The sequence below is a fragment of the Mugil cephalus genome, chromosome 10 (genome assembly GCF_022458985.1).
Source record: "Mugil cephalus isolate CIBA_MC_2020 chromosome 10, CIBA_Mcephalus_1.1, whole genome shotgun sequence".
NCBI classification, from domain to species: Eukaryota; Metazoa; Chordata; class Actinopteri; order Mugiliformes; family Mugilidae; genus Mugil; species Mugil cephalus.
This window is the reverse complement of record NC_061779.1, coordinates 1,420,580-1,447,611: the sequence shown is the minus strand read 5'-3', so window position 1 is coordinate 1,447,611 and position 27,032 is coordinate 1,420,580. Positions and strand designations below refer to the sequence as shown.

Below are 27,032 nucleotides of genomic sequence, written 5' to 3'. Positions count from 1 at the left end.
AGATTCTGACTTTTGTGATAGAAACTTCAGGGTCTTGACTATGAATGAGCTCTAAAATGTTCACGAACAGCTTTCATTTTAATTTGGTCAAAATGAAATGCATTTCTGTTTTATTTTATTTTATTTTATTTCTGAAATGTGACGGATGAAGGCCAATACTAGGAAGGAAATTACTAGGTCCTTTTTTAAAATTTCACACATTATATCAGGAGCAGATTTTAGATTCTTTTATGTGTATAGTTTGAGTGTTTTTGTGCAACGTTTGTAGCGTGTGTTGGATGTTGTTTTGTATTTTTATTTTAGGACTACAGATGAAAATGATCTAAAATCTGATGCACACATCTGTTCATGTCTTTGACAGTTTTGTGTAGGTACAAATTGTCCATAAATATAATAATAATAATAATAATAATAAAAAATAAATAAATAAAAATAATAACTGCCTGTAAATAATATAGGTGCATCAATGCAGACCGACCAACCCGATCGCACAGGCTGCAGTGATGAGTATGAGATCTACAGTTTCGGTGCATTTTTTTTTTTCTCCTTGTTGTTGTTGTTGTGGAGCAGCACAACCGGAGGTGGCGTGATTTTTCCCGGCGTCCACCTTGACGTCGCCGCGTTAACGAGGCGCAGCTGCGGTACTTCGAGGAGACGCTCCGGAGCGGACAGGACACAAATGGCCCCGGTGCCATTTGCGGAGTGAAGAATGGGCTCCGAGGCGTCGCAGCCATGGCCAGATCCACCAACAGATCCAGCACCGAGGACGGGGACTCGGCCGTGACCGCCCCCGCGGACCGTGGCGAGGTCCGGGACCTGGCCGAGCCCCGGGAGCTGTCTCTGGAGGAGGTGCTGAAGTCCTACGAGCAGCCCATCAACGAGGAGCAGGCGTGGGCCGTGTGCTACCAGGGCTGCAGCGGGCTCAGGGTGCCCCCCCCGCCGGCCGGGAGAGTCGGCCGGGTGAAGGACCCGTCCTCCATCCTCCTCCACCGGGACGGAACCGTGTCGCTGCGACGGGAGCCCCGACGCGACGGTAGGGAAGGCTCGCTGCCAAAAACTTGCCTCTCCTCTGGCACCTCACACCAAACTCAAGCGTAAAAAAAGTGAAATTTAACAACTCCTCCTCGCTTTGCGGAATAAATCGACGCATACAACCACACTCATTGTCTATTTTAATAATCTAAACCCACCTTTAAATTCGGCGTCAAGTAAAACCCACAAATCGGCGCAGTTTGAATAAAATCGATACTTTTTTATAGCTGCACCGCACCGTCTTCTTCCAGGAAACTGGTCCGCGGCAGGCGGCAGCAAACTCTGAGACAACAACCAAGTCGAAACGTGAGCTAAATAACGCGTAGTTTGACGCAGCACACCAGCGCCGAATGTATAAGCGTGTGTCATTATTCAGTAAATCACTTTCATTTGAGTTTCATCCCGCAAAGAGTTTAAATTAAAATAAATGATCGTTAATTTATACGATTTCTCTACGGAGTTTGTTACACAGGAACATCACGTGCCGCCCCGTCCCAAACACCACACATACCCGTCTTTACTGACCTTCACATGGACTGTTTGGCCATTTTAACTGAACCGTGAGCTGCTCAAAAACAAACAGACACCGTATAGTGTCTTTATTTTGTTGCATTCCCAGGTGCCAAAGAGGATGACTTGTATTATGCCGGTGAATGATTAATTATTCATGGAGCTTCACCCTGGAATCCCTTTCTGCTGAGACTGTTTTGGAGACTTGGAGTGATGCATGGAGGCCCACAGGGTTTTTTACGCAGCTTTCTCTGAAGTCAGCCTGTACCTGGAGAATAATCCACCTGATAATGTGAAGTATTTATGCTCCAATAAACCGAGGCTGCATCAAATTCCCCCGTCCTCAGGCTCACTCCCGTATCCGAGACATGAAGCTTCATTCTGGCTTAGGATGTAGAGAAAATAGAATATTTGAGTTTTACTTGAGCTCAGTCGGGTCAGGAGGTCAGAGAAGGCAGAACAAATATTAAAATCATTATATAGAGAAGCAGACAGCTGTTCAGGAACCAGCAGCTTAATAAGTCAAATAATAACATGAAAATGCAGCTCAAATAAAGTTTGAGCATCTTATATGCAACAAATATGTGACATTAGTCTTTTAAAATCCAGCCTGAAGCTTGATAATCAAATATAGTTTGTTTTATTTTAGTAGATTAACTATAAAAAGGCAGAGATCAAGTTATCGTCCAAGTGTTTTCTTCATTTTTGATTATTTAATTTAGAATAAACGCAGGGAAACTCTTCCTCCTCCTCTTACCGCTTCTTCTTCATCCTCTTTTCTCCTTTTCAGCTTCCTCCTTCTCCTCCTTCTCCTCCTTCCTTCTTTCAGATTTTCAGTCCCTCTCCTCCTTCTGTAGCTTCAGAACAAGCTGCCGTCAAACAAACTGAATCTGCAGACAAACCGTGAGCCGGACGCTGGAAGCAGATCTTTGTTTGGTTGAATATATTTGATATATTTGAAGTAAAATCTTTATTGAGCAGAAACAAAGATTCATATTAAAGAGTTTGAGACCTACTGGAGGGGTTTCAGCTTCTAAAGCTCTACTTAGCGCCCTGGCTAACAGTAGCTCTTCCTAGACTTTGCTAGCTAGTATTTATCTGTGTTCAGTTTGAGTCAAAGTCAAATTCACAAGGAAACGTTCTGTTCCTGCTTTTCTTCTTCTTATTATTTCTTTTCTTTATTCATTTATCGTCCCTCTTCACTGTTTCTGACCCCGTTTTCCTTCTCCGTCACTATGTGGTTTCTCTGACCTTATTTCCATGGCAACAGATGAGCAAAGTCCATCTCAGGAGAGACTGTGAGTGAAGGGTGAGGGTGAGATGAAATCCATCGTTATCCAGGACGAGCTGGAGAATGTGTGACTCAGAGCGAATGAGTCCGGGCGTCTCATTAGTCGGTTTGGATTTTATTATGTCTCAAACGATACAGAGAGGAAAATAGCCCCGCATCACCTGCGTAGGCCTCCGACCAATCAGAGACATTTAGTTCATTTAGCTCAGATGACGTGATGTTTTCAATTTTATCCGTGGTCAAAAAACTTCATAGCTAATTCTTTCAGTTTCCTCACAGCTAACAGTAGCACTTCCTAAACTCCCTAGCCTCCAAGCTAATAGTGGTTCTTTCTAGCCTCCCAGCTAATGCTAACTCTTCCTGGCCTCCAAGCTAATAGTGGTTCTTTCTAGCCTCAAAGCTAATAGTGGTTCTTTCTAGTCTCCCAGCTAATGCTAACTCTTCCTGGCCTCCCAGCTAATAGTGGTTCTTTTTAGCCTCTCAGCTAATGCTAGCTCTTCCTGGCCTCCCAGCTAATAGTAGCTCTTTTTAGCCTCCCAGCTAATGCTAGCTCTTCCTAGCCTCCCAGCTAACAGTAGCACTTCCTAAACTTCCTAGCCTCCAAGCTAACAGTAGCTCTTTTCAGCCTCCTAGTTAAAAAGAAGAGAAAAGTTTCCCAGAGTCAAATCTTCCAGAGAGGGTTAGGGAGTTTATGGCAGCGTTGAAGGACCAGAACACAAGGTGCCCCCCCCCGCCATCCACACTACATTAACTTAGATTGAAAGATTTATTGGACTGAATCCAGTCGACTCGAGGAGGAGACAAGGACAGACTTGGGGACGAACTGGAGTTTTTTTCCAGTGCAGATTTTCTCCTCTTTTGTGTTTTCTGGGCCGAGTCTGTGGGAAACTGGTGGAAGTATCTTCGGTTACGACGGACGATTGTTTGAACCTGTCTGACGGGTTTTCAGGGCTTCGTGGTTTCATCCTCTGAGAAGGACAAAAATAAAAGAGAGCTTCTTTTGTTGCAGGTGGAAACAGCGTCTGTGTTCATGAGGGTGGGAACAGAGGGTTTGTTCTGCAGCAGGTCGGATCTGCACTATAAAAAAAAAACAAAACAAAACAAAAAACCCTCCAAACTCCCAAAATCTACAATATTTCTCTTTTAATTGGGCTCAAAATAAAAAAATATAAACTACCTCCTTTTGATATGAGTTCCACAAATGTTCTTGTCTTTAAATTCTTCAAATGAAGGTAATTTGAGAAGGAAATAATGTTATTATAGATTGTTTAAGCCTGCAATATATCTTGTTTTTTAATATTAAAAAAAGTGAAATCTGCTCATTTCAAACCAAAACACTGAGCAGAAATAAAAAAACTAGCACGAGAATAACATCGAGTTCAGAACATTAAAACAAGGCCTGTGAAGAAAGTCTTTAAAACATCAGAAAATGGTTAAAAATCTGCAATATTTGTCTTTTAATTTGGCTCAAAATGAAAAAATACGAACTACATCCTCTTTAAATAAATTCCATAAATGTTCTTAATCTTCATATTCTACAAAAGAAGGAAATAATCTCACTTAATCTTGTTTAATCTCATTTAATCTTGTTTAATCCTGCAATATTCCACATTTTTTTAATATTAAGAAATGAAATTTGTCATTTAGAAGGAAATAATCTGTATAATATGTTTAGAAAAAGTGAAATCTGCTAATTTCAAGCCAAGAAACTTTAGAAATCTGCAATATTTATCTTTTAAAATAAAAAATTTAAATAAAAAATTTGATTAATTATTAAATTGTTTAATTGTTAAGATCTCTGATGACACAAATATAATCACATCTTCACAGTTATTTATTTTTACAGTGCACTTTGTTCTGCTTTATTTATTCTGCTGATGCGTCTCCGTCTCCGTCCTCGTCTCCGTCCTCGTCTCCGTCCACTCTCTGGTTTCTCTGCAGCGAGAGCTGCTGACTGAGGAGTTTCAGGCCTCTCGGGTGTCGTTACTGACATCTGAGATCTGAGTGGAGGATGAAAGGCTTGTTTCACTCGGACAGAAACGTTAACCTGCCGCTGCACACGACACAAAGAGAAACACAACGGATGCAGTGATGAGTGGGAGCAGGTTTTATGAACTGGAAGCTGCAGGACGAGCGTTAGAGCCACAGATACACGAGCTCCTCGTGTTTATTTCTGCTGGACACGAATAAATGACGTTTAATTAAACTGCTCTTCTTTATGTTTCCAGATGAAGCCGACACGTCTCCTCTTCAACCTCCTCCAGAGCGTCAGGTGAGAAAGAAACGCAGGAAATAAACAGAAAATAACAACGAAAAGACAAATTTAGTTCCTTGTCTTCCTCCATGACCCAGTTTCTCTTCACATTCAGCTCATGGACTCATGTCCTGACATTTTCTTTCAGAGTTCACTGGTAGAATTCACAGTTCATTGGTCCATCAATGATGAGCAGATGCAGCAGAACAGGCCCAAACCAGGACATTAGTGCCCCCATGTGTCATGGAGGGATGAGGTTCTGATGCTGGAATGCAGTGTTGGTTCATCTCCAAACATTTAAACCAAACTATTCTACTTTTTGGTTAATTTTTTTAAAGCCACACTTTATAAAACAAACAAACGAACAAAAAACAAAAAAACAAACAAAGGACGTTGGGATTTCAATTGTTTCCAATTCTGCTTTTGCATTAAAATAAACAGTTTTATATTTTGGTTTACAGTTAAATTGTAATATACAGTGAAATAATCCGTGTCCACATGATTTATTTCAAGATGATGCTTCTTTTTTATTCTTCTAAGGTCCTACTGGTCCCAAATACCTAAATAAATAAACCTCATCTTAAAGATATTATCATGAATTCCAGAGAAATGCTTTTCCTAAACGAAGCTTATTAGTTGCAGAGTGTTGATGATGAGGTGACTATTGGTACTAAATACAAGTGCTTATAGATGCTCAAACATTTTAAAGCGTTAATGGATGTTTGTCCTGGCTTCCTAAAAGGTTAAAGTGTGTTTACAGCTCAGACTGAACAGATTTGACGACGGTGCTGCTCAGATTTCTGGTTGAAGCTAATTCTTCATCGTTCTTTAGCCTCTGGTTTTATGTTCGTGTGCAGAGCTGTTGTCATCTGAACCCTCCGGTTACACAGACGTTGCTGTTCTGCACTAAACCCGACACCCAGGAGCCGCTCCATCACGTTGTCACTGCGTTTACAGACACCGACGCCTTCAAAGGCCAAACTCTTACAGCGTCTAAACTGCAAATGCTCCATTAAAAGTAACAAGTATTAGGAAGTTTCACACAGATTTAGTAAATAGTTGTATATATATATATATATATAAAAAATTGCTCAGAGATGGAAATGTTGACTCATTCATTTTCCACCAAAGAAGTAGGTCTCGTCTAATTGTCTTCTCTTTCGAGTGTCAAACTCTGTCAATATCCACCTTTTACTACAGATGTTGGAGGAGAAGCTGCTGCCGCGCACAGAGCTACACAGAACAAACAAAAGTATCGGCCTCATCATTGCCAATATCGGTCCAATACTGATACTAGCCATGGTATCGGTATTCAGATCGATACGCCTGGCCCTACTGAACAGATCTCAGAGCTGAATTTCCATTTCTCCAAGACATGAGCACAACCCAAACATCTCAATAATAAACTAAAACCTCTCAGATATCTAACGCTGAAACACTGGTGGTTTTTCAGACGTATCGATGTAAAAGTTTATCATAAAAGTACAACGGAAACCTTGTATTTAAGAGAATTATGAGATTTCACGGCTCATTCAGTGGCAACGCGTCCAAAGAGCAAATGGACTTTTTAGTTTGAGAAAAACTATGATGGAAACGCAGCTAGTGATGAGTTCTGGACTTGAACCATTCAGACCTGAAGACCAACAGCAGAACTTTGAAACCTGTTCTACAGCTGACTGGGAGCTGGTGTAAAGATTCAGAACATTAAATTCAGACGTGCTTCCTTTCCTCCTCGTCCATCCCTCCAGGTGGTGCGGTCTCTCGGCGTGGCCATCTACCGAGCTCTGGACTGGGGTCTGGATGACAGCGAGGAGCGGGAGCTCAGTCCTCAGCTGGAGCGCCTCATCGAGCGCATGGCGTCCGGAGACCAGACCGGGGAGACGGACTGCGCCGCCGGGAACGGTACGAGCGACGAGGGCTACAGCGGACAGGAGGAGGAGGACGAGGACGAGGACGAGGAGGAGGAGGCAGCGATAAGGCCCGTGTGTACGTTCCGCCAGGTGATGGCGCTGTGTGCGTCTCGGCTGTCCAACCCGAGCCTGGCGCCGGAGCACTACCAGGCCGTCTGCAGGGCGCTGTTCGTAGAAACCCTGGAGCTGCAGACGTTCCTCATCAAGATCAGAGACGCTAAGGAGGTGAGTTACTGAGCTCCACTGCTCTGGTGGCGTCAGAAACACAAGCAAAGAAAAATTAAAAAACGAAACATGTGCAGAAGCAAATGATATAAACCAGGTCTCTGCTCGTAACACAGCTGGTCTCTAGTGGACGTCCCAGGCTTTTGTATATTTATATATGAATATAAGAAGATAAAACTTTATTTCTCCACAGGGAACAAAATAAGACAAGAGAAAAACTACATAAAAGTAAATGCATATAAATAAGACTTGCAGCTTCCTCTAATTTGCAGTATTTGTCCTTGTTGACAGGATTTTAAAGAAGCAACAGTACAGTGAAGCTATTTACACACATGACACAAAACAAAGACTAAAACCTGACAAGATTTACATTAAACAACAGTTCAGAGTATCTGACCGGCTGATGATGAAGTAAAAATATTCATGTTCACATCTCTGCTGCTGCTTAAACCAAAGTTTGACTCGTTCACTAAATGTCTTCAGGTCTGTGTTGGATCTAAGTTTTAGGTTTTACAGGGTTTTACACGTCTCTTTAATTGCACCTCTTGTCATTGTTGGACTGTTTTCTGTCTTTTTGATGAACTGAGACTCATCTAAACAGGTATGTTAAAGGCATCAGGTGTAAGTGGCTAACTAGCTAATGCTAATGGAAGGTTGACGTGAGGAGGAGAATAAAACAAACTTTAACTGACCTTTTGCGAAAGCTCCTCCAGATCGAGGCAGCAGGTTTACAGTATAATATGAAAATATGCAACAACGGGGAAAATACGATTATCGAGGCGAAAGCATAAAATCCGAGAAACCTTCAAATACGACGAGTACAGCTTCAGCAGTCGACTGCCCATTCACGAAATACTACACGAAAGATAAAAACACAATAAGTATAAATTACTTCTTGGAACAATGTTCAACTTTGATGTAAACTGACAAAACATAACATTAGAGAGCTGCCAGCATTGAGAACAGCTAAAGTTAGCTAGCTAACGTGAACTCGCTAGCTAGCTAGCTAGCTAGCTAACATCATGTTAACTAATGTTAGTTAGGCTCTAATATTACTAATATTCATCAAAAGTAACCATAACTTTCAAATACAGTTTTGTATATGTGAGCGTCTTGCTAGCTCAACGTTAGCTAGCTAGCTAGCTATCACTATGGCTTTAGTCCTCTCTAGCCTTGGAGCAGCGTACGTAGCTTTCTAGATTTATCTGGAGTGGGTCCTTCCACACTGTTCTTGGTATCCATTGTCCCACTTTCACCATTCAGCTCGTCGGAGGGCGACAGCTTGACCTTGGTTACATAGTAACGGTCGCTAGGATGTATGATTGGACAATGACTGTTTGTGGGCGGGGTTTTGTGAAGGGTTAACTGGAGTTGCACTAAGGATCGCGAGACAACCATCGTTTAATGTGAGAAAAAGACCTGAAGAGTAATGACGTGACCTCACGGCTGAGATGAGTTGGTGCAGACAGATTTATTACGTCCTTTGTGTGTCCAAGAGAGAAAGTCTAAGTGCTTACAAATGCTGATGTTAACGAGTCTGAGTCTGGAGCTCGACCTCTTTATCAGTTTGCCAGGGCACTATTTTGTCCGTCTCTGTGACTCTGCCACATCAGCAAACCACAGTGGTGACATTAAAAGTCCTGAGCAGCGTCCTGAACAATCGAAAGGAAGGTGTCTTTGGTCCTTCTTCTACAGGACATTAGTTTTGTCTAACCAGATATTCAGGATGGGATGGAATATTTCTAATGTACGGCTGGAGCCGACTCTTCTTCTATTTGAAAAGCAAATACTTAGCTTCCACTCCGTCTGTTTCCACTCACTCGCATTTTTTATTATTCTACGTACGGTGCCTTCAGTACGCTACGAGGGCGGAGCCATGATAACGATGCCCCGCCCACGCTTCTTCCAGACTCAATGGCGTTGTCGTTTAATTAATACTAAACTCTGCTCTTCCTCCACCAGCTACAATTTAAAAAAAATATTTTTTACAACTCTCACAGCCCTACGGCCTCAGCTGTTGGCATGGCAACTGGTTGCTATTATGTCACATCTTGTTTCTGTAGCATGAAATAACTAAACTAATGCGAAACCAAAAAAAAAGAAAATGATACTTGAACATTCATTATTTTAAACTACCTAAAAAAAAAAAATGATTTGGCGTGTATTTTAGTGTTTTAGTTTGGCCCAAGTCCCACCCACTAACACGGAGGGGGTGGAGCTTATGGTTTATACTGCAGCCAGCCACCAGGGGGAGCTCTACTTGCTTTGTCTTCAGTTTAGAGGAGCTGTTCCATCTATATTTATACAGTTGATAGCTACACCAGCAAAATAATGTAGATGATTTTCACACAAAAAAAAAAATGTTTTGGTTATTTCTGCTTCAGATGTTTAGAGAATGAGATGAAAAATGATTTGATTTCCCGCCTCGTTTGATGTTTGTAGTCCAGAGATATGTATTTCAGGATGATTTGTGACGAGATGTAATTGAACCACTGCTTTTTCAGCTTAGTGCGGATTTATTTACAGTTTTTGTATTATTCACAGTCACACACAGACATAAAGAAATATTAGACTTAAAATGAGGCAATGTTACGTATCAGTGAGGAGCTTCAGTTTCAACATAGCACAGTCACAAAAAACTTTATTCTCATGTGAGATGTTTTAAAATAAGATAAAATAGGTCAGTGTGGATTGAAACGTCTGAGATGAAGCAGAATTTGCATCTTTAATAAATAACTGTGAGAGAATCAAGGTTGTTTCCTGCAGACATGAACATTAGAGACCTGAGAGAACCAAACATCCAGGGGATTAATAAATGGAAATGAGATGGTCGACCTGCTTCCTGTTTGCTTCACACTGGACTCGCTGCTGTGGAGGTGCCGTCCTCTTTGAATTTAAAATCACTCATAACTCGGCCGCCATTAATATTCCTGTTTACAAGCTACAGAGCAGAGACGGATAAATGACGGATAAATGACGGATAAATGACGGATAAATGACGCCTTCCTCACCCGAAATCAAACTCAGATCCTCATATATATTTATCAGGGAGGAATCTGTTTACATGGAAACGTAACATTTGTGTTTTATTATGGGATGTAATTAGTGGTTGGTTAATTGAACTGATGAATAACAAACAGAACGTCCTCCTAAAATCATGATCTCTGTGGATGAAGAACACGTTTCAGACTCTCGATATGATTCAACACAAACGTTCAGATCTGTTCAGTGTCAGAAGTGAAGATGTTTTTACCGTGGAAACATTCAGAAAGAGTGTGTGTGTGTATTTTATATATATATGTGTGTGTGTGTGTGTATATGTGTATATGTATGTGTGTAGTTGGAGTAGTAATAGTAGTTGATTTAGAAGTAATTAGTTTCTGCAGTTGTTGTTCTAGTAGTAGTGGTAAATGTAGTAGTAGTAGTAGTAGTTGTTGTAGTTATAGCAGTGGTAACAGTTCTAGTAATTTCTGTAGTTGTAGTAGTTGAAGTAGTGATAGTAGCAATTGATGTTTTTTAGCACTTGTTGTAGTTGTAGTAGTTGTTGTTGTTGAAGTAGTAGTAGTTGATAAAGTGGTAGTAGTTGTACTTGTTGAAATAGTATTATTAGTAGCAATTGTTATTTTTGTAGTACTTGTTGTTGTAGTATAAGTAGTTGTTGTTGAGGTAGTAGTTATAGCAGTAGTAATAGTAGTCATAGTAGTAGTAGTTGATTTAATAGTAATAGTAGTAGTAGTTGTAGTAGTATTAGTAGTTAAAATGTCCCTTACACAGCTTGTACTTGTTGTTATAGTAGTAGTAGTGTCCCTTCCATAGTGTGTACTTGTAGTAGTAGTAGTAGTAGTAGTATTAGTAGTAGTAGCAGCAGCAGTAGCAGCAGTAGTAGTAGTAGTATTAATAGATTTCCTGCTACGTTCGCTCCTTGTTTCTGTTCTGTTGTTTCTTCTTTCAGATTCTGACTTTTTTTCTTGTTGTTGTTGAACAGATGCTGAAGAAAATCTCCAAAGAGGAAGTTCTGGAGGACAGATCCACGGCCGAGCTGGACGCCCTGAAACACAGAGACTGGGTGAGACGAGGGGGGACCAGGGGGGGGACGGTAGAGACACGATGCATCTTATTGACTCCTGCCCCTCCTCCATGAATTATTCATACTAGTTATTTATCTCCCTCTTCCCGTCACTTTGCTCCTTTATATTTCTGTGTGTACCTTTATACAAGCCGTCCAGATGTGTGTCTCTGTGTCCGTCTCCGTCCCCGTGTCCAGGCCCGTCTGTGGGTGCAGCTGATGAAGGAGCTGAGACAAGGCGTGAAGCTGAAGAAGGTGCAGGAGCAGCCGTTCAACCCTCTGCCCACAGAGTTCAGCCTCACTCCCTTTGAGATGCTCATGCAGGACATACGAGCCCGGAAGTTCCAGCTCCGCAAAGTCATGGTGAGACGACCCACGGTCACTCGTTAAGGACTCGTTAAGGACTCGTTAAAGACTCGTTAAGGACTCGTTAAAGACTCTTTAAGGACTCGTTAAGGACTCGTTAATAACACGTTAACAATGCCACAGTTATTTTAACGAGTAGCTCGTTAGTGACACTTTAAAGACGCAAAGTAATTGATTTAATGTGAGACGACTCGAAAAGAAGAAGAAGAAGAAGTACTTGTAGTAGTGTTAGTTGTAAGTCTTGTTGTTTTTGAAGTAGTAGTATTAGCAGTAGTAATAGTTGTAGTACTTGTTGCAATAATAGTAGTTGTAGCTCTTCTTGTTGTAGTAGTTGAAGTTGTTGTTATGATAGTAATAGTAGTAGTAGTTTTTATTTGTGTAGTGTTTGTTGTAATAGTAGTTGTTTTAGTAATACTAGTTGTAGTAGTACTAGTTTGTGTAGTTGTTGCAGGTATAGTAGTTGTATTGTAGTTGTTGTAGAAGTAGTTGTTACAGCAGGAGTAACTGTAGTAGTGATAGTAGTTTTTGTAGTAGTTGTAGTTGTTGATGTCGTGGTAGTAGTACCACTACTAGTAGTATTAGTTGTAGTAGTAGTAGTGTAGTAATTGTAGTTAAAGCTTTCATCTTCCCTTATTTCATAGCTTTCTTGTTACGTATGCTACATGTGCTACATGTGCTACATGTGCAGCATACGTAGCATACGTAGAATACGTAGCACATGTAGCATAAGTTATGCTAAATATGCTACGTATACTTGAGAGACTAGAGATGAGGTTCTGTCAGCTTCTGGAATGTGTTGTTGTTGGTTTAGTAAAATTAGATTTATTTTTAAACCTTTTATTATTTTATACCAGGACAAAGCCGAGCTGTATTAATTCTACTTCCTGTCAACGATTCAGTAAGATGAACATGTAACAGATTTTTTCTTTATTGGAGCCAAACCCTGTGAATAGAAACGAGGATTCTCTCTGAACATGTTTGAAGTTGTCACCTTGAGGCCGACACATAACTCATGAATATTAATGAAGCCTCAGGTTCTTCAGACAGAACAAGACATTTAGACGAAGACGTCGTCTTTCTGTTTGATTCGTTGTCAGGTGGACGGAGACATTCCCACCAGAGTGAAGAGAAACGCCCACGAGCTGATTCTGGACTTCATCAGGTCCAGACCTCCCCTCAAACCAGTGAGTGAGACATGGGGGGGGGTCCTAGACATGCAGGATGTGTGTGCCCCTCCCATTCAAAGGCGACCGCCATAACATTATGACCCCCTCAGACCGTTTGTTACGATGCTATTCAAAATTCTGCAGGAAGTTTGTAGTCTCATATTTTTCTTCTTTATTCTTTATAGTCTTCTGCTTCTTCTTCTTCTTCTTCTTCTTCTTCTTCTTCTTCTTCTTCATGTCTTTCGTCTTCTTCTTTGTGTCCTTCGTCTTATTCTTCTTCTGCTTCCCCTTCGTCTCCCTTTTCATTTTATTTCTCAGTTTTTATTATTATTCTGTTTCCACATCTTATTTTCTCCTCTGCTCCTTCATGTCGACTCAGTGTTTTGACCTTTTTTTTTTTTTTTTTTTTTTTTTTTAATTTAAATGTCGTCTTCTTAATTGTTTCTCCTCGTTAAGGCTTCAGAGCGCAGCCTCCCCCCTCCTCCCCCCCAGCAGCAGTCCCTCCATGACCGGGTCCTGGCTGAGATCAAGATGGAGAGGAAGCTCCGGCCCGTGGACCCCCCCAGCTCCAGACGTAAGCCCCTCGACATTTTAAACCTCTGCTATTCACCGATCAGCCACAACTTTATGACCACCTCCCTAATATTGTGCAGAACAGTGAGTGGTCTAAGTAAATCACCCATGAACCAGTCAAAAGTTCCAGCAGAACTGATCTAGGTGGCCCTGAAGGCCAAAACACAACAACATTACAGCAAACACAACTACACACACTACCCTGAAATGTTGTTGTGTTTTGACCTTCAGGGCCACCGTAGGATTGTCACAAGATGGTTTAAATATTATTTATGTTGTTTCCATTTGTGCTCTGAAGCCAAAATCTTCAACTGGAACGTTCTCTGAAGTCGGATTTTCTACTCTACTATTTTCTACTACGTATTTTCTAGACAAAGAATCGCCCGAGTTCTTCTATTAGCTCTTCGTTTTTCTTGCATTAAATCAGTCGTACATACAGTATTTTCCCACATACATACGTTGAAATGCTGTTACAGTGCTGTTAACGATTAAAACTTTTGAATATTTTTATAAATTTCTGCCTCATGTGGTAAATTTCATCCCTGTAAATAATTCTAGTAAATAAAGTTGGTTCAAGTTATATATTTACTTATAATTTGAATTTGTGGAACTTAATTTGCCTAAATTTAGTTTAACATTATAGCAATAATATAAGTTAATATCAAGATTTTAAAAAAAACAACAACTTAAATTTTACTTTGCACTTAAAAAAATGTAAATATTGAACATGCAAAGTTATATCTGGTTACATTAAGTTATATTGGTGGAGGCGGCCATCTTGTTTTCTGACTTCTGTCACTGGAATGACGATGACTCAGGTGTGACGTCATTCCCAGCTCCGCCCTCTGCTCTGCCCTTCTCCTGTCCGTGGTCGTAATGTTGTGGCTGATCGGTGTGAATGTAAACCGTCTCAACATGAATGAAAGGTCCTGGTCCAACAACTCTTTTCTGCATAAACTCACTTTCCTTCCTCGGGGTCTTTGGGACGGTTTTTCCTCTCAGTCTCATGTGGAGCTGGTGTCACGTTTCATAAATATTGACCCGTCTATTTAAAGATGAAGGTCGGCGTTAATCCAGGAGGTGATGCAGGAGTTTCGTTTCACAGACTCCTGTTTAAAGCTGCTGCGTCGGAAAAAAGACGACGTCTGGAAATGAACCTTCGATTAAAGTGGCTTAATGTTTTTTTATTTTATTTATTTTGCCTTAACCAGGAAAAGTTCCATTAACATTAAAAATCTGTTTGTCAGTAGATCTGGCTCCTAACAGACAAACAACATAAACACAGACAATAATGTGTATTTATAAATGGCCCTAGGCTGAGTTTAATATAGTAGGAAGGGGGTTTCTACTTAATCTCTCCATCAGTTTGGGTTCTTGGTCTTAAAAGCGTTGAAAACGCCTCCTTTTAGAACTACAACATGGATTCTCATCAAATGAAACCCGCTCCTCAAGTTTTACATCATTTTTCAACATGTTCCAGGAGGAAGGAGCTGAATAACTGAGAGACATTTCACCTTTTTCTGCTCTAGTTTCAGGATCAGACCTCAGTAATATGAAGGAGGCCAGTAATAATGCTGTAGATATAAATGTACCAGAACAAACCAACCAGGCCCATTGTACAGTACCAACATCTACAGCCGGTGATTCATCTCAGTGCAACATGATGAACTGTGCAGATGGAATTTAGGCTCTGGGAGGAAACATGTACAGCACATCCTCACAATCAAGTACAGACACGAACGGAGCAGCAACAAGTCTCTGATGTCGACCTTTTTCATTTTAACCTCTGATCATTCAAAAAAAACAAACGAATATTTAGGACAAAGTAAACTCAATGATGTTGATGAACATCTTGATCCTTTTTGGCTGAAGACAAATGACATATTGCATCATGCAGCATTTACTGAAACACAACTCAGAGCTCTGATTGGTTCAGAAAGATGCTGCTGCTGAACGATGGAGGTTTAATTAGATATTTGTCTAAATGGCTGAAACGAAATGTGGTGAAGCAGCGACAGTCACTTCTCCTCCTTTCTCCTCACTTCTCCTCCTTTCTCCTCCTTTCTCCTCCTTCCTCCTCGTCCTCCCAGCGTTCGGCTCCCTGCCCTGTCTCGCTCAGACGTGTCCCTGCAACGTTAAATCCACCTCGTGCATCGACCTGTCGGTGTCGGAGCCCCGGCCGCCGTCCCGCCCCCGCATCCTGCTGAAGGCCCCGACTCTGGCTGAGATGGAGGAGATGAACATCTCTGAGGTGAGATGGAGGAGGATGAGGAGGAGGAGGAGGAGGAGGAGGCGGAGGAGGACTCACACCCTGAGAGTTTCCTCGTCCTCTTCTTTTAAATTTCCTAATCATAGAAAATCTGAGTCTTAACTGACTGATGTCTGTCATTCGCCCCCCCTGCTCCCTCACCCTCTCACCCTCTTACCCTTTCACCCCCTCTTCCCTCTCCAGGAGGAGGAGTCTCCAGACAACGGGGACCTGAGGAGGACGGAGAGCTCCCCGACCCCCCTGAAAAGAGACCGGTCCTTCTCGGAGCACGACCTGGCCTTCCTCCGGGGGGAGATGCTCCCGTCTCTGTCGGAGTCGTCCCAGCTGGACTCGGGGGTGAGGCTGAGGGGGGAGAGGCCTCGGTCCAGGACGCTGACGGGAACCGGACCCCCCCCTCATTACAGAGGTCAGTTTATATGTTTATCAGCGCGGGACCAGAGACAGAACCAACAGCTGCATGAGGACCAGACCTCCAGCTTTTATTTTGAAGGAGTTCCTTCCTTCCTTCCTCTGAGTTTGAACCTAAAATAGATCTGTGTTGATCTGAGCTGTGTCCTCCTGCTCCTCCTCCTCCTCCTCCTGCTCCTCCTCCTCCTCCTCCTGCTGCTCCTCCTCATTCTCCTCCTCTTCCTCCTCCTCCTCCTCTTCTTCTTCTTCTTCTTCTTCTTCTTCTTCTTCTTCTTCTTCTTCTTCATGTGTTATTTTTCATCTCTATCTCCTTTATTTTCTTGAACACTTTTTTTTAAATCTTTTTCATCTTCTTCGGCTTCATCCCCTTCATCTCCTTTTTCGTCTTCTTTTTTTAATGTTCCTCTTCTTCTTCTTCATGGATTCTTAGAAAGTTAAATCTTCATGTTTGATTCTTAGAAAGTCCTTCTCTCCTGGTTTCCTCCCACAGAGGGAGACAAAGCTCCAGCTCTGGTTCTATAGTTGTCAGGATAAAACTGAAAAGATTTGAAAATGTTTGAATATGTGGTCAAATAAACCTGAAAAACAGAGCCATAACATTATGACCACCCATCTAATGTTGGTGTAGGTCCTAAAACTCCTCTGAAGGTGCAGCTTTCATCAGAGGTCAGGGGTCAACGTGGACTACAACCTCCTCCTCCTCCTCTTTCTCTTCCTCCTTTTCCACCTCTTCCTCTTTCTCTTCCTCCTCCTGTCTGTGATTCTCCTTCTTCCTTGGACCAACAGACTTTCCTTCTCCTCATGTTTTAAATTAAATTTGCGCCTGAACTCAGATCAGACTGATAACAGTCTGTCAGTCTTTCTAAAGTTTCCTCTCCTCCTTCCTTCAAGCCTTAAAAGACGTGAAACTCAAGACGTTTTGTCCTCGTTTTCAGATCTTCAGTGCGTCTCAGTGATGTAGTGATGGTGGAGACATTATGTCACCACTGGTTCCAGCTTCTGCCTCCAGCACTAACCTCATTAAATTACTGAAATATGAGTCGGTGTCGGCGGTTGACAGGGATTCACATCGGCTACGGAGCCGCACTGAGACTGTGATGGATTATAATCGAGTTTAAAGATGTGCTGATGAAGTCCGGCCGGGTGGAGCTGATGGGGTTGAACGGTGAAAGGCCTGAGTGGGACGGCGGCGGCTGATTCGTGCATTAGCAGACGTAATTGCTTGAAAAATGATCCTTACTTCAATCAGCGTTCAGCCTCTGATCCACTCTCTTTCATAAGCCTGTTCAAGCCTGACATATAAATAAGAATAAGAATAATCAGGAAAAAAAAATATTTTTTAAATTAAAGGGCTTATTGGGCGTTTTAAACTAAATCCAAAATTCAAAAAATAAAAAAATTCCACATATTATGTTTGTTTTGATGCATCACTCATTCATGACACGTTACTGGACAGACTTTTTATTTATTTTAGGATAAACACGAAATACTGTTCGCTATTTTTGGAACATTTTCAAACCTTTTCTGAAATACAAGTTTCTGAATTGTTGAATATATATATTATTATATAGGTTATTATGGTCATATTATAGTCAGAACTTCTACAGTATCAGATGTGAATGAATAATCACATAAATATCCATTAATATGTAATAAATTCCTGGATGTTTTAGTTCAATTTGAATGAAATTAAATAATGAATAAAGCAGAATACAGTAACGATTTCGACCATATTTACCTGCTTTATTATGTCTGATCCACAACTTCTCTACATGATTTTACTGTTGTTTTCCTCTGAAAAACAAAACAAAAAGCTAGAGAGGCCACGAAGGCGGCCATTATGGAAATAGCTTCCAAAAGCTAGTGACTGCAGAGCCTGAATAAATCCACCAGGGGGCCAATGACGAGTCTCAGATTGTTTTTAGGGAAGTTTTATTTATGTTGGTGGAGCAGAGGCTTCAGAAACTCATGAATCAAACATGATGAACACAGAGTTGTGGGGTCGAGTCCTTAATCTGTTACTGCAGATGTTTGCCGTCCTTCCTCTCGGCCTGTTTACTTTCCATTAGCGCCACACTGACACGTTCCATCTGCAGGACGGAGGAGGCAGTTTGAGCTGCTGTGTTAGAGCATCTGCTGCCAAACGGAAACAATAAGTGCATCTGAATTTCACTGAAACGCAGTGATATAGTATAAAATCCAGGTTTTTGCTGTTTAATTGTGAAAAAGGAAACATTTTATGACGTTACTTATCCAGGAAATCATGTTGGCTGCCTCGTTTCTATTGACATGTGTAAAGAAGTCCTGAAAAAACAGTTAACGTTCAGTTGTTATCATTTTAACCATCGACTGTATATAAATATGGACTCAGCGCGTCTCCACTTTCTCTCGTTGGCCAAACTTATACTATTTTCCCGGGATCTCAGGCAGCACCATCTTGTGAGTTTGGAGCCAGAGTCTGATCAGTAAATTCCAGGGGGCGGAGCCATGATATTGATGCCCCGCCCACACTTCCTCCAGACTCATTCCTGTTTTTGTTTGATTAATACTACGCTCTGCTCTACCTCCACCAGTTACAAGTTGGAAATGTTGGATTATACACTGTAATTGTTGTTTTTATTTATTTTTCTTGTTTACAACTCTCATGGTCCCACATGACGTCTGTACGGAGCAGTTGGCATGGCAACTGGTGGTTGTTATTATGTCACATCCTGTTTCTACAGCATCAAATAACAAACAATAACAATCAAAGTTGACACTTGAACATTCATCAACATTATATTAGCTACCTAAAAAAATATTTAACTTGTATTCTAGTCTTTTAGTTTTCTTTTAAGTCCCGCCCACCAACATAGAGGGGGTGGAACCTACACTGCAGCCTTCAGCCACCAGGGGGAGCTCTACTTGCTTTCGCTTCAAAATAGAAGAGCAGTTCCTCCATCCATATTTATTTACAGTCTGTGCTTTGAACCAATTAAAGTGTGATTTTTTTTTTTTTTTGTGTGTGTGTGTAAAATGCTAATGCTAATTCTTTAACTAACTTTAACTTTTTCTTTTTTTGGGGGGGTTCCAGCCTCTTTCCCGGTTCACGGTTGGGCACCCCAATCTCCGGCCCGTCTGTCTCTGAGTTCAGTTGACGAGACCACAGAGGGACCAGAGACGACGTCCCGCTCCAGAACCGGGGACGAGCACCAGTGGATGGTGAGGAACCAACAACTTTCATCTTCCATCAAGTCTCTTTAAGTCTAATTCACTTGAAGCAAGAATAGTTGTGTGTGGTTTTATTGCAGATATGTGTCGGATATGTCTGAACACAGAACAGCTGAAGTTGCCCTTGAAATTATCCTTAAACTATCCAAATTATCCAAAGTGCGTCTCCTCACAAAGATGGCATTGACATAGTTGGGGTTCATAACTGGAATAGTGGATAAAAAATAAGTTATAATAATAATATAAAAATAAGTCTCATAGAAGACATGTACAAAACAAACATCATGAAGCATTTCAGTACTCGGTAAGTAAGGAAAAACACTTTCTGAACCACAAATCACTCCACATTCTTTATTGTTCATTAATATTACCATATTTAAGTTATTGTGCAGACATTAAACATTTTAAAATAAATATCAGTCTAATAATATAAGTAATGACTATTAGTAAAACCTAATAAAACACTAGATGTAAGTCGATAATAAACGGCACTGGCTGCAGGGATAAAATAAAGCATTCATTCAAGATCAGATTAAACTTCTAAACGGATCCTGTGAGTTATTGAGTTGTTAGACTCCAGATGCTAGATGCTAATAGAGATGCTAATGGATAGCATGGCTAGGTACTGTTTCTCTAGCATCAACTAAAACTAAACTAAACTAAACGATCGACTCTTCAAGAAACTTCAGCTTTATATTAACTACCTAAAGATGTATTTGTGATATTTTAGTGTTTTGGTTTGACCCAAGCCCCGCCCACTAACATGAAAGGGGCGGGGCTTATAACCTATACTGCAACCAGCCACCAGGGGGAGATCCATACGTTTTCGCTTTAATTTTTATGTCATAATGGTGCCAGACGGTGCTGACTTATGAGAATAAAAGTCTGGATACTTGACGCCTTTAGACTCCATCATGAGTCCTCAATTTAAGGTGGTAGTTATAAAGTTGTACCGCTATTTACTTAATGTAAATAGCTGTAGCAGGATGAGGATCAAGTTATTTTTCCTCTGTAAGTTTAAATCTTTCATATGTAAATCAAAAAAGCTGGATGAGTGGACTTCTTCTTCTTCTTCTTCTGTAATCAGGAGGAGTTCAGTCACCCCGTGGAGAGTCTCGCCTTAACGGTGGACGAGGTCATCAACGTTCGACGAGTCCTGGTCAAAGCAGAGATGGAGAAGTTTCTCCAGAGCAAAGAACTGTACAATAACCTGAAGAAAGGGAAGGTAACGAGAGAGTTTCAGTCTCTGATATGTATATATAGAAAAATAAAGTCTAACCATCATTAATGTGAACCTTGATCTCAGAAACACCACTTTACAAATGAATTAAGTTTGAAGCTAACCTAGCCTTATGCTAGCCTTATGCTAGCTAGTTATCTGGACTAAAGGCTTAGAAAAATAGCAGCTAGCAACACATATACTGTGAAACCCATGTGTTCATGTAATTTATGTCCATGTAGACAAATTTAACTGACACGTAACTTTATCTCAGTTACTACTAAGTTATTATGGCTAGCCTGCTAATGCTATAATGCTAACACTAAATAACAGTGAGACTAGTTTAATAGTTTTTCTAATTTCTCTGAGTAATTTGAACCTTTTAACGGTGATGGATGAACATGGAGACTGAGGAGAAGGTAAACACAGCTCCATGACTGATGAGGTGATTGGGCTACAAAGCATTTTACAGCTCATTTAAGATATTTAAAGGAAGTAGACGCTGGGATATTTTAGTAAGGACCTTTAACATATTAATAACATTTATAGGAAATAAGACATTTATTTCAACATAGAGTTACACTGTAGAATCTAACCTCTGATGTAACAAACATGGCGCCATGATTTGAGTTGGACAGACTCTCTCTAACATATGACTCTGTTTTTTAGCTCGTTATACTGCCCCCAAGTGACCAGAGATCCAATTACTGCAGCTTTAAAATGAAACAAACACATACATAAAAAATACTTTTATCCTCCATGATTAGACTGTTGTGTGTTGTGTTATTTGTTTCCAGGTTTGCTGCTGCTGCAGAGTGAAGTTTCCTCTGTTCTCGTGGCCGTCCACCTGCTTACTCTGTAAAAGGTATCGAGGAAAACTTTTTTAAAATGGAGCTTTTTTTATGTCTTTTTCATGTTTTTCAGGAAACTCACTAGAGTCTGTTAACAACCAGATACTCACCTGTAATTAGGACTCATTAGTACATTTTATTCATTTTTATTTTTCGTAGTTTTAGTCGAACTTTTAGATTACTACATTATTTTGTTAGCTTTTTGATATGTCCTCATTACATTAGACAGGTTTGCAACTTGAAAGTTTTACTTTATTATTTTGGATTTGTACATAAGAAGGATTCATTCCAGGAACTAGACAATTTTAATTAAATGGTAAATGCATTTAACTCCATAATCCGCTCTACTGTCCACTGGTTTAAATATGTGTCAGTCTCAGTCATCGTCCTCATTAGTGCAGATCATGGACAGGATGGCGTTAGCTCTTAGTTAAGACGGTGAGAAGAAGAAGGGGGGTGAATGATGTCGATGGAAGGTCCTCACAAAGAAAGAAACATTAGTTCATTGTAGGAACCAACCTCTGGTGGAGTAGTTGGTGCAGCCGTGTTCTAGTAGATGGTGATGACGTCCACAAACCAGAGGGTTAATGGTTTGATCCCCAGCACATGGACCATAAGCCGAGGTGTCTTTGAGGAAAACACTGAACCTATATATAAATACCAGATTATTTGGTAGATTGGTCCAAATTATGGAACAGTAGAAACAAGCCTCACACTCATTCTCCATTTTTAAAACCTGTGTGAAGTTGAATTTACAAATGTTTAGGTCGTTTCTTGCAATTTTTTATGTATTAAAACATCTTAAGACTTGGCGTCAGTGTGAAAGTCTCAATTAGGCTTTTAGTTGAGATTGATGCTCCTTAAAAGGCCAGAAATAGGAGCATGTGTGACTGTGGACAAAGATGTCTAGCACGCTAGCTGACAGCTAGCGTAGCTGCTAACAGAGGCAAAAGACCAGAAGATGCCACTAAGAGGTTTACAGGTGGGTTAGTCACTGATGCTGAAGGCGTGTAATCAGATTAGTTATTCATACCTCACACTCCAGTTGACAGACAACACTGTTAGCATCCATGCTACTAGCTTCCACACACATGCTCTGCAGCTCGAAGGAACCATGTAAACTTTGTTTTATTTATTCCTGTTGCAGGTCCGTGTGTGGCTCCTGCAGTGCAAAGGTAAAACTATTATCCAACAGAACGTGTTCAGAATTATGAAAATATTTGCTTTGCTTTTGTTTTAAACACTTGAGTGGCCAGTGTTTCATTTTAATTTCATTTTATTCATGTTTTAAACTGATGTATTTGCAAGTTCACATTTAGAAGTTCACCGAAAGTTGGTTTCACTCCTCTCTGCAGCGCCCCCTGCCTGTGTGGAAGCACAGGTTTCTCATTTAATTATTTATTGCAAAATATTTTTATTGGCAAAAATAACAATAACAATGAAACTGCAGTACAGACAAAGGAAAACAAAGAAAACATTAACAATAACAACCACCAATAACATTAATAAAACAACATTCCCATGTTCCACTCTGAGGCAGAAATCACAGACATGGATATTTAGAACATTTAGAAGAAAAGTAAATTTTAGTGAGTTTTATAATGAAAAGAAAAAGAGTGTATTTGATGCTCAACCTTTTCATGTAGTAAGAGAAATGTTTTATATAAGATCGAGGGCGAGAGGCGTTGAATGATTCTCAGCTCACTTATTAACACATTATTTCTGTATTTATGTTGACGTCACTTCTTCTTCTTCTGTTTCTTTTCTTTACTGGTTGTGAGTTGTTGCCTCAGTCCGCGGCCGTGTTGGTTCTGTAGGTTTGGATTTTGTTTGTGTTTTTATTATTTTGTGGTGTGTGTCATGCATTTGTGTAATTAAATCATTGTGCTTCGTTTTTATGGAAGTATTTTTTTGTGTGCGTGTTTGAATCATCACTGTCTCTAAAAAGTATTCTTCCAATTTGGATGTTTTCCACTTTAATTGCTTTTATAAATTGAATAATTGTCAATTTAATTAGTCTTTTATAAAATAAAATAAAATTACTAAAAAAATCCTCTTAACTGTCAGATTGAAAACACATTTCTACAAAGTAATGTCAGTCAGTTAAAAATCATATAAATAAACGTCGTCTTAACATGATGCTGCCACCACCATGCTTCACAGTGGACATGTGCTAAACATAACGTCTGGTTTGAGGGACAAAAATCCTCTATTTTTCATCAGATTTGTCTTTGGTTGAACTCTAGTCGAGATGTAAATTCTCTTGGTTCCTTCACAGTTTCCATGATAACATTTCTAAAAGCGTTAAGTTAAAAACATCCCAGGGGTCGAATACATTTTACAGAAACTTTTTATTAAGTTCTAATTTTAAACGTTTTTTGCTGCGCCCCCTTGTGACAGTTTCTTCCATTCTGTCTTTTATCTTTTTCCTCTTGCTCCAGATGAAGGTTCCCTCCAAGAAGTTGGCCCACATCCCCGTCTACACCGTGGGCTTCCACAGCACCCCGAAGAGCCACGGACACAAGAGCCAAGTCTATAAGTGAGTCTGTGTTTGTCCTGTAGACAAAGAAATGAAGATGAACGGAGGAACAGCTCATCTAAAGTGAAGCTAAGACAGGTAGAGCTCCCTCTGGTGGCTGGAGGTGGCAGTAGAGGTCCCTATTTAGTCCATATTTATATACAGACTATGGTTGAAACCAGGACAAGTCCCAGTTTTAACTGTTGCTTGTTGTTGTTGTGGGCACTAATATGACCTAAATATCTCAAAACTGACAAAATCCCAAAAGAGGATGCTGAGGAATTGAAAGCTTCCTGAAATTTAAACCTCTCCAGCTGTAGCTGAGCTGCTGAGTATTTGGATTATTGCAGAATTTAGACGGATTTAGTCTGATTGATAAAATACGCACATAAACAAATTAATTTTTTCTAAAAACAAAAAAAAAAAAAATGCAGGGAAAAAGCCCTCAGGGGCTCGAATAGGAGGGATCCCAAAAATAACAGTTAGACTTTAATTTAACTGAAAACTGAAGCAGAAAAGAAAACGAAGACAGACCGAAAAATGTAAATAAAACAAAGACAAAAAGTGATGGATTATGCATAAAACCTGGGACCTTTGGATGTTAAACTAAACTGCGATGATGAAATTATTCTCCTCATCAGATGTTTTATTTGGAAATTAGCATCACATATGGCAACGCTAATGACGATGCTAAACGTGGCGCTAATATCAAACACCTCAGTCGTCCTTTGAACTTTAAAGACTTAATTCTCAAACCATCTCTGACAGGAGCCACAACCATCAGCAATCAGACAATCACCTCCTCTCATAATCTCACAGCTGATCAGCAAATATGTCCAGAGCACTCAGTTTAATTGAGGCAGCGTTGGCACTCGGGCCTCAGACACATTGATCCCTGCAGCCTCCCTCCCTCCTTCGTATTTTTAGCTGCAGTTAAATCTCTAACGAGACTAACGAGCGACGCCAGCAGCTCCAACGCCGAGATCCTGCTCCTCTGACACAGATAACATGAAGTTTTATTTGTCAAATTCACAGTGAAATATATTGTTGTACCTGCAGCCAGTGGTTTAAAAAAACAGTGAAGAACATATTGGTGTAAATGTATAACGGAGATAAAACGTCTCTGGTTCAGGTCACAGTTAAACTACCTGTGTTTAAATATATTTTACCTGCTCCAGCCTCAGCCCTCGGTTACATCATCACTGCAGCCTCCTCCAAGTCTCCAAGCAGCCGTTATGTAATAATTAGCCAGCTGTCGTTAATGCCCTCACCGCCTGTGTGAGGAGGGACTGATGCTCTGCTGGCGAACACCTGTCGGCAGGTGAAGCGACGCAAACTGTTTTATAACCGGAAATAGTTACTTTCATCATGACTTTAATCTCCTCGTTAATCATTGATCACATCTGATCCGCCTCTAACCGTATATAACCAAACATGGACTTTAATTCATTCATTAAAAATTAAAAAGGAACGAAAAGGGAAGGAAGGAAGGAAAGAAAATAAGGAAGAAAGGATGGATGGAAAAAGGAAGGAAGGAATGAAGGAAGGAAGGAAAGAAAGAGGGAAGGACAGAAGAAAAATAGGAAGGAAAGAGTAAAGGAAGAAAGGATGGATGGAAGAAGGAAGGAAGGAAGGAAGGAAGGAAGGAAGGAAGGAAGGAAGGAAGGAAAGAGGAAAGGAAGGAATGAAAGGATGGATGGGAGGGAGGAAGGAAGGAAGGAAGGAAGGAAGGAAGGAAAGAGGAAAGGAAGGAATGAAAGGATGGATGGGAGGGAGGGAGGAAGGAAGGAAGGAAGGAAGGAAGGAAGGAAGGAAGGAAGGAAGGAAGGAAAGAGGAAAGGAAGGAATGAAAGGATGGATGGGAGGAAGGAAGGAAGGAAAGAGGGAAGGACAGAAGGAGAGTAGGAAGGAAAGAGGAAAGGAAGAAAGGATGGATGGAAAAAGGAAGGAAGGGAGGAAGGAAGGTAGGAAGGAAAGTAGGAAGGAAAGAGGACAGGAAGGAAGGAAGGAAGGAAGGAAGGAAGGAAGGAAGGAAGGAAGGAAGGAAGGAAAAGAAGAAAGGATGGATGGAAAAAGGAAGGAAGGAAGGAAGGAAGTAAGGAAGGAAGGAAGGAAGGAAGGAAGGAAAGAGGGAAGGACAGAAGAAAAGTAGGAAGGAAAGAGGAAAAGAAGAAAGGATGGATGGAAAAAGGAAGGAAGGAAAGAGGAAAGGAAGAAAGGAAGCAATGAAAGGATGGATGGAAGGACAAAAGGAAAGTAGGAAGGAAAGAGGAAAGGAAGAAAGGATGGATGGAAAAGGGAAGGAAGGAAGGAAATAAGGAAGGACGGAAGGAAGGAAGGAAGGAAGGAAGGAAGGACGGTATCAGTTTCTTCATAAATTATAAACAAAGCTCCTAAAGTTTCAGTTCTCATCTTGGTTTTGACTCATTCTGTTGAATCTATTGCCTGATGTTGTAGCTCTGAAATGAACCAGTCTCCCCCCTCCCTCCCCCCTCCCTCCCCCCTGCATCCCCCCTCCCTCCCCGGGTGCAGGTCTCTGCGTAGCTTGTCCCGCCGCTCGGTGGAGGAGGAGTTCCCCCACCTCTACGCCCACGGCTGCACGCTGCGCGACGTCTGCGCCGAATGCACCAAGTTCGTCGCAGACGTTATTTCCTCCAGCCGCCGGAGCCTGGACATCCTCAACAACACCCCCAAGAGGGAGGCCAGAGCCCCCCCCACCGCCACCGCCACCGCCTCCCCCCAGAGACCACAGCTACAACGCCAGCCCCACCTGGAGGACTTGGCCCCTCACCCTCCTCCCCCCCATCACCACCACCACCACCTCCACCTTCACCACCTCCACCACCATGTTGATCAGCAGCGGCGGCTTCACGCTTCATCACCGACTCCTTCACCGCTGCTACGTCGCAACGACAACATCAACAAATGACACTTTATCCTTTAGCCTGAGCTCACTGTGCACATCCACAGGAAGGAGAGGAAACTAGTTCCTTAAAGGCACCTGGGAGGGAGGAGGGGAGGAAGGAAGGAAGGAAGGGAGGGAGGGAGGGAGGAAGGCTCCTTTAAGTATTACCAGGTGGGATTATTGAATGCTGTGATATATATATATATATATCCATCTATATATATATATATATATCTAGATATCTGTATATCTACATTTA

At 41.1% G+C, this 27,032-nt stretch overlaps 1 protein-coding gene across 1 annotated transcript; it reads left to right on the top strand.

Moving 5' to 3' along the window:
• The first annotated feature begins 573 nt into the window (after positions 1-573).
• spire2 (spire-type actin nucleation factor 2) lies at positions 574-26,902 on the top strand. Its single transcript, XM_047596714.1, has 15 exons — positions 574-1,033; positions 5,062-5,105; positions 6,836-7,222; positions 11,208-11,288; positions 11,487-11,651; positions 12,752-12,838; positions 13,277-13,394; positions 15,484-15,644; positions 15,846-16,068; positions 19,144-19,271; positions 20,368-20,505; positions 21,297-21,364; positions 22,498-22,525; positions 23,792-23,889; positions 26,401-26,902. Exons 1-15 carry the CDS (start codon positions 733-735, stop codon positions 26,795-26,797), a joined length of 2,424 nt encoding a protein of 807 aa, XP_047452670.1. The 5' UTR covers positions 574-732; the 3' UTR covers positions 26,798-26,902.
• Positions 26,903-27,032: the final 130 nt, after the last annotated feature.

Coding starts and splice junctions, on each gene's coding strand:
- spire2 (XM_047596714.1), top strand. CDS start 733: ATGGCCAGATCCACCAACAGATCCAGCACCGAGGACGGGGACTCGGCC. Junction 7,223..11,207: donor AGATCAGAGACGCTAAGGAG/GTGAGTTACTGA, acceptor GTTGTTGAACAG/ATGCTGAAGAAAATCTCCAA. Junction 19,272..20,367: donor GGGACGAGCACCAGTGGATG/GTGAGGAACCAA, acceptor TTCTGTAATCAG/GAGGAGTTCAGTCACCCCGT.